Consider the following 8,777-nt stretch of genomic DNA (forward strand, 5'->3'; position numbering starts at 1 on the left):
ACTAAGACTATCAATGGCTTCCTTAACCATTCATTCTTCCACCACCGTCTTCCCCGCCCACCCTACTCCCATTGCCACCCTCTCCTTCTCCGAGAGCGACCAAATCAAGCCATGGACTCACTCCCCCACCGTCTATGTCTACCGATCCCCCGCTGTCGCCACCTCCACCGTCGTCGAGTCCTTGAGAAACTCCCTCTCCCAAATGCTCGTCCCTTACTACCCTCTTGCTGGCCGCCTCCACTGGATCGGTGGAGGCCGTCTTGAGCTTCATTGCTGCAGCGCCGGAGCTCAGCTCATTGAAGCCTCCTCTACCGCCACGCTCGACGATTATGGCGATTTCTCCCCCACTGATGCTCTTCGAGAGCTCGCTCCAAAAGTCGATTATAGTACTCCCATTGAGGAGCTGCCGGTGTTGTTGGTTCAGATTACGAGATTTAGCTGTGGTGGGATCGTGATCGGCATCGGAATTTCTCACATTCTTGTTGATGGGGTCTCGGCGATTACGTTTATCAACTCGTGGGCGAGCATTGCACGGAAGGAGAAGACGGTGGAGAGTATTGTCCAGCCATTTCATGACCGGAGCATTTTGCAACCGCAGAAGCCATTGCGGCCGCCGAGGTTCGACCACGGTGAATACGACAACCCACCATTTCTTTTAGGTTGCTTGGATGCCAAGGTATGTGTTTTAAATTCATAATTGTTGAATTTGACCCACGATAGAAATATGTCGAAACAAGTAAAATAATTAAAAGAAAAACTCGAGGGAAGAGAGCTCTTAGAACACAGAAATCTTTAAGCCCTTAGCTCTTTAATTCTCTTTTGTTATACTGCAAATAGTATACATATGAGTATCTCCAATGACTAGTTTCCTAAACTTTATTATCGAACCCTGACTTATTCCACGGATAAATTATTATAGATTTTGAACTTTAATAAACGGTTTAAGCTAATACGTTATGATATTCCCAACAGGAAGAGCGAAAGAAAGAATCCACCGTCACGTTGCTAAAACTTTCCAAAGAGCAAGTCGAAAAACTCAAAAAGAGAGCAAATTCTAACACAGTCACTCAACTCGACGAGGTACCATCACGACCATACACTCGATACGAGTCAGTTGCAGGCCATATGTGGGTATGTGCATGCAAGGCCCGTAACACCAACGACAACTCTCAACCGACGATGGTCCGTGTCGCCGTGGACGTACGACGACGACTTCGAACACCAATTCCCAACAACTTCACCGGAAACTCAACCCTAGTAGCCGTGACACCAAAGTGTCAATTCAACGATCTAATATCTCAACCGTTGAGCTACGCTGCAGGAAAGATTCGAGAAGGAACATGGAAGATCACGGACGAGTACGCGAGGTCGGCACTCGACTTTCTAGCAAGTCAAGAGGACATCAGCTGGGTTAGAACCTCGTACCACACAAAAGTTAAGGTTGAAGCTCCATTTTGGGGCAACCCCAATTTGTCTTTGGGAAGTTGGATGTCGCTGCCGTTGTATGAGGCGGACTTCGGCTGGGGGCCGCCGTGTTATGTTGGACCGGCGACATTGAATGCCGACGGGAAGTCGTTCATCATGCCGGCGCCGGACAACGACGGAGGGTTAGTTATAGCCGTACGGCTGCAGAAGAAGCACATGGATGATTTTAAGAGATTATTTTATGAAGATTGAGAGATTTTATTGTCGTTAATGAAATAAATTAAAACGAATTATTACGTCATTATTGTATTATCATGGGTTGTTTTTGTTTTTTTGTTTTTGTTAATGCAATAATAATGGATTGTTATAGTCACTTTTTGCATCAATTTATGACGTCATTTTATTATTGAAAAATTATGGCGGCTTAGGTGGTTAAACATCGAAAGTGAGCGTTAAGAGCCACGAACATCCACGTCGATTTGATATTATCCACTTTGAATGTAAACTCTCGGGTTCTCTATTTCTTTTTGAACGCGTGGTGCGCAAGCCCACCGATCGCAGATATTGTTCGTTTTAGCTTGTTACGTATCGTCGTTAACCTCACAAGTTTAAAACGTGTCTACTAGAGAGAAGTTTTCACACCCTTATAAAAAATATTTCGTTCTTCTCTTCGACCAACATGGGATCTCACAATCCACCCTATTAGGGGTCAACGTTCTTGCTGGCATACCGCCCAGTATCTGGCTCTGATATCATTTGTAACCGTCCAAGTTCACTGTTAGCATATATTGTCCTCTTTAGCCTACTACGTATCTTTATCAGTCTCACGATTTTAAAATGCATCTACTAGGGAGAGATTTTCACACCCTTATAAGAAATGTTTCGTTCTCCTCTCCAACTAATATGGGATCTCATAGCAATAGCTAACGATCATTCATGTCACTACAAATTTTTTCTTTATGAGTTGCTAGGTCCAATCGATTTGATCTCGTTTTTGTCTGACCGATCCTATTCAATTCCATCCGTTCGATTTGGTTCTATCATCTCGATTAAATTTTTTTTTTTTTATAGTTCCTTTTTGTTGGTTTGATCTCGTTTGTGTCTTACTGATCCTATTCAATTCCATCCGTTCGATTTGGTTCTATCATCTCGATTCAGTTTTTTTTACTCTCGATCGTAATCATCAAAGTAATTCATTTCAAAACTTTTTCTTAAGTTGATTAACGTTCTCTTATATATTTTGAATCTAAAAGTCTTATTATTCAACCGGTTATATCGAATTTTCGACAGTTTCATATAATAATTCTTACATTTTGTCCATTAAAATTATTTGAGTAATTCAAATTTATCAAATTATTTATTATCTTAGAAGAGCTAATAATGCCTTTTCTTTATTTTATTTTCTAAGCCATCTTAATTTTGGATTTTTCCAAGCTAATAAATCAAAAATTAAATTAAATAATAAACTTTCAACAACTATGTTCTTAATTGGTCGATTATTTTTATTTAATTCCTATTTTAAAATCATTAATAAAACATTAACGTATCGTGGCATGCTCCTTGACACAATTAGATTTACCAAATCAAGTTATTACACTCGACCAGACTTTGTTAAAAACATGATATCATATATATATATTAAGGCAGGGACATATTTCACCGTAGCTAGTCGAGCCCAACATGAACTAAGCTCATTTTACACCGTTCATTAGATAGTATTATGAGATGGTCTAATTGGGGTAGCTATTCGTAAAAAGGTTGCCCAGGAGTCCGAGTATATCTAGTGAGTCATACCGAGGAATATCTGAAGGTGGGTCATCCTATTTAGCTATCTCTACCGGAATATTCTCCGTGAGTTGGTCTATCTTCTAAAGGAGTCTCAGTGATCCTCTATATAACGTCGGTAATAACCCAAAATTTTGCAATAAAAAGAAATAGAGAAATAGATAAATGTCTCATATTGGTTAAGACGGTCTTTCATGTTGCACATATACTATAACATAACTTCTTTGCACGTATCAATTCATATTATGCACAATCATACAGTATCGTATATCATAACAGTCACATAACATAACCCGAGCAGACCTTCTACATATTACATCATAACCTATTACATCGCAATATATCATATCATAAACATATCAATTTATCACATATAGCATAACACTCACGGAACATCTCATTTTATAACAATTTACATATACGAGCATAAGACACGTGCCACCAATCAGCACACAATTATAACCAAACAACAGTGGGAGCACTTACTTGGTTGATCAAGGCCGAAGCTACTACGACCCCCCATAATGCTATTTAACGGAGTCCAACATCATAAATTAGAATTCTACTGTGGAAATTAGCTTACCTAGTTTTACATAAAATAATTTAAACTTACCCCTACGAGAGGGTCCAATGCCTTGATAGAATATTGATGGATCGATATTCAGGATGCTCGATACTATGAACGACACGTGGGTCTTTTCTCGATAAACATGTCCAAGTGTGCTACGATGACCAATGATATCTGGAAACTTGGGGTGGCATCATGACATGAAGATCATGCTACTAGGAACCAAGATGAGAATATGAAATACGATATTGCACATGAGAGACCTTGACCTCAAGTAGAGGCAAGTTCGAGTCAAATGACTTGACCTAGTGTAGAGACAAATTGGATAGAGTCGCAGATAATTGAACATATACGCATTGACGACGTGTATGACCAAACACGCTTAGATTCTACATGAGTTATGTTCGGTTGGCAAAGGAAAACCTCGCCTAAAGTTCAATGAAACCACAAAATCTAGGCAGCTCGTAATTTACTTTCAACTCATGGATTAGTTCAGATAGTTTTTAAAATTGAAGAATCTATGGAATGAATAAATCCAGCTCAATGAGCTAGTGATAAGTAGCGTGCTCATAAGTAGGATATGTCACGGTTGTTTGACTAAAACAATGCAACCATTATCCAAACTAAAGAATTTGATTCGACTATATCAATTTAGATAGCGTTCAGCTACAACTATAAATATCGAACTTTAAAGTATTCATGAGCAAAGTAAGTTTGTTGAAACTATCTATCAAATAGTGTTCTAAAATGAGTTGTGGAGAAGTGTTTCCTTCCGATCTAGTTCCAATTAAGGATGTTAATGACAAAAAAGTGCAAGTCGGAAGGTTTGCAGTGGAAGTGTATAACAGGATTCCTGGACATCATTTCGTTTATAACAGGATTCCGGGATTATAAGTAATGCAAGATAACTAAGACGGAGAAATTTGCCTCCAATTTATCATGAGCATACGAGTAAAATATTTATTATACAAACACGTTGTTAGTTAAGGAAGATGTGACATTCGAGTAAAGGAGTAGCACATGAATGAACCAGGATAATATTTGAATGACCGTGATTCTAATAATGTTTGAATAAATAAAAATAATATTAACAAAATTCACCCTTATAGAAAATGTTTTGTTTCCCTGTTCGACCGATGTGGGATCTCACAATCCACCCCGGGTTCAACCGTGAGTTATAGTACGATGTATGACATACTTTACATACTTGATGCACTTCATGGCGGTATGATGAGCATGTTGTGTTTGCATGACGTTTATCTTAATATGTTGATGTTTTCATATTAAGCATGCTATATGATGATGAGTGTCATATTGCATCATATCGATAGATCGACCTAGAACACAACCATAAGAGTAAAAAAAGGATATTAATATAAATATCTAACGAGCATGTGTTACTAAGTGTAATAAAGAGATGAGACTAGAGTTGTGTCAGAAGAGATGCTAAAATGAGAATTAGAGGGACCTCATGCATGTTGTGTGTACACAAGCATAAGGATACTTCCCCTTTATGATGATGAGTGCAGACGCGCATAATATGATGATGAGGGTGTTCCTGGGGAACATGTCACTAGGGATTTCGCTGACCTCCAGATGTCGCTACAGACAGCTAGCTGAACTAGAGAGGGTCCAAGTAGTGTGTGAGCCGCCTAGGGATTCACGCTCGCACGTGTGGGTCATGTGTAAGGAAGTACCACACATCCATAGTAATACGGACTGGAGGCCACCCCTACTATGAGATGAGAAAGAGATAGGTCCATAGAGCATATTTGCATGTGTTTGCATTTAGCGTTGCCCCTATAGTGGAGTCACTTACTGAGTATTCTTCGAAATACTCAGGTCGTGTGCCACATCATTTTTCAGGTAAAGACAAGACACCCATGTACGGATGACAACTGCATCACAAGCAGCAACCATGACACGTGCATGGGTAGATGCATATTTAAATTCTAGTCTTAGGTTAGAATAGGTTGTCTTGCATTTCACCATTTTAAATTATTTTTTTTTTTTTTTTTATTTTTTAATTTCAATATTTCGTTTGAAACACGTAAGACTAGAGATGAAATTATTTAAATGTTTGTGACATTTATGCTAGAGATGATATTTCTACAAAATGTCTGTGATAAGATAAGGAATCAACTACAAGGGGAATAAGATTCGGATTACCTTGTTGATCGAATATCTCAAGGCAAGAACATTGTTTGAGATTCGAATCACTCCACAAGCAAGATCGATCATGTCTAGCTTGAATGATTCTTGTTGATCAAATATCTCAACGCAAGAACACTTGTTTGAGATTCGAATCACTCCACAAGCAAGATTGATCATGTCGAGCTTGAATGATTCTACATGCAATCTAAACTACATAGAATTGCAAAGAAACTTAGCTATTGGCTAAAGAAAAGCACAAATACTTCTTTCTATATTTTCCAAGTCTTCCTTACAAATACAACATACATGGCTTTATATAGTCTCAAAATGAAACTACTAACTTTAAATTGTAATCCACCCAAAATTTATCACATGAAACTTCATTCTTCTTCAATGTGGCATGAATTGAAATTATCTTTTGATAATTTCAACAATATTTTTTTCACATCTTCATTGAAGTATATTGCATGATTGATGTCGCTTGGTTCATATCAGTCTGACTACTAGTTCTTTGACGAAAACAGTGCAACCATTATCCAAACTAAAAAATTTGATTCAAAGCTATTTCTTCATAGAGGGAGGCTCAATTAGTCTTTGTTGTAAGATTCTGCAATATCAACGTGAGTAGCGTTCAGCCACAACTATAAATATCGAACTCTAAATTAATCATGAACAAAGCAAGTCAGTTGCAACTATCTATCAAAAGTGTTTCAAAATGAGTAGTGAAATAGTGTTGCCTTCAGATCTAGTTCCAATCAAGGATGTCAATGACGAACACGTGCAAGATGCTGGAAGGTCTGCAGTGGAAGCGAATAACGAGTGGGGTGGACATTGTTTCGTTTACAAGCGTGTGGTGAATGGTCGGTCCGAACCCATTATAGAGTTTAAGCCCAAATTTTATATTACAGTGATAGAAGTTATAAATGACGATGGTATTCCTTGGTCATATATTGCAAAGGTGCAGCACTTTGGGCTTCACAAGAGAGCGCCATTTGTCTTGTCCTACCCTCTTTATATATACTGAAGGCGTTACATTATCTTAACTATGAAAATGACATAGCCCATAATAATCACGTAACTATATATATATATATGGCTTTCGAATCCTTTGCTTTATCTTTTTTCTTTCAACACTCTAATTGATATGATCACTATCAAACTTTCTTCCTCCAGTTATCTTCTTTAGAAAAGTCAACTTCCCCCTCTTTTGAGAGTCAAAACATGTTAGGCTATGTTGATAGAACTATGGTTCCACCACCTCGCTTTGAACCAAAAACCTCATCAACACTCAACACCAAATATTTGGCGTGGAAAGCAGTCGACCAACGACTTCTTTATCCCTGCTCTACTCTCTCAGGAATCGATGTGGGATCTCACAATCTACCCCCTTGGAAGTCGAGCGTCCTCATGGGCACATCGCCCAGTGACTCGCTCTAATACCATTTGTAACAGCCCAAACTCACTGCTAGTAGATACTGTCCGTTTTGGCTCGTTACATTTCATTCAATTTTTAAAAAGTCTTCTAGGCAGAGGCTTTCACACTCTTATAAAGAATTCTCCGTCCTCTCTCAAACTGATGTGCGATCTCACATAAACACATTCAAGTTATATATTCAAAGGGCTAATAAAAATTAAATTATGATTAAAATTTTTAATAATAAAGTAAGTTTGAATATTTAAAATAACAAAAATTAAAATAAAAGATTGATATAGGTTAGGTAATCGAATTAAAAGGTAATAAAGATGACAGTGCAGGACATGGGTAGACATTCATGGAGACGCCACTAATTTTGGCCAGACAGGATCACTGGGCTAAAGGTAAAAAAAAAAAAAAGAGTACTCTTTAAGGACCAGAAACGGTAAAGGTAAAAAAAACGTGGTAAAAGTAAAAAAAAGTGGGTCTATGTGCGCATGCGCGATAAAAAATATAGGTTCATCGTGACTGCATCTAAATGCATTTTTCGTCCCTAATTTTAAATACGTAAGCCACGTGCTACTTCTTTTTCGAGTAAAGGTAAGACATTCTATATATATATATTATTATTAATTATTAATCATATATTAATTATGGTAAGATTAAGACGGGTTGAATTATCTTTTATTTCTTATTTTAGAATCATTAATAAAACATTAATTAGATCTACCGAACCCGTCAAATAATTAAAATTAAAAATATATGCGATAAATAAATACCATGTAATTTTTTTTTTCATTAAAAATGTCGAATACTACGTACACAACACCTGTTAAATCGGCCTCGTTAAATTATCAAATAAGCAAAATTCAAAATATATGGGATAAATAAATAATAAATTTTTATTTTTATTTTATTTTCTTGAAAAAGTTGGAATACATTATAATTATTATACCAACCCCTTTCAATAATAAATAATAATTTTTAAAAAATTGTATAATATAATTATGAGCAAAATAATTGAGATCATAAATCTGCCACATAAGTTTTGTAGTATTATTTTATTTTATTTTATTTTTATCTCCATATTTTAAAATATATAAATTTAATTAATATAATTACTATTATAAAATATATCCCGTGGAACGTCGAATCAATAAAAATAATCCTCGATTTTACCCTTTGTTTCAAAAAAAATATCATTATAAGATCGGATATTATCTACGATTTTTATTTACATATATTAATGGTAAAAAAAATTAACATGTATTTTTAAAATTTTAAAATTAAGAGTAAATAATTTTTATATTGAAAATTCAAAAATATTTAGAATATATTTTATTTGGGATAATATACAAATTTACTAATTTAATATTTTAAGTCTAAAATAAATTTAAATATTTAAAAATAAAATGGAAGCTAAGGGTAAAA

The 8,777-nt window shown here is 36.2% G+C and overlaps 1 protein-coding gene across 1 annotated transcript; it reads left to right on the top strand.

Annotated features, from left to right (window-relative positions):
- On the top strand, nucleotides 1–1,677 carry LOC111804300 (spermidine hydroxycinnamoyl transferase-like). The gene is made up of 2 exons (XM_023689054.1): nucleotides 1–676; nucleotides 973–1,677. The coding sequence occupies exons 1-2, from the start codon at nucleotides 14–16 to the stop codon at nucleotides 1,675–1,677; spliced, it is 1,368 nt and encodes a 455-aa protein (XP_023544822.1). The 5' UTR covers nucleotides 1–13.
- The last annotated feature ends 7,100 nt before the right edge of the window (nucleotides 1,678–8,777 follow it).

Source organism: Cucurbita pepo, chromosome LG10 (assembly GCF_002806865.2).
Source record: "Cucurbita pepo subsp. pepo cultivar mu-cu-16 chromosome LG10, ASM280686v2, whole genome shotgun sequence".
Lineage (NCBI taxonomy): Eukaryota > Viridiplantae > Streptophyta > Magnoliopsida > Cucurbitales > Cucurbitaceae > Cucurbita > Cucurbita pepo.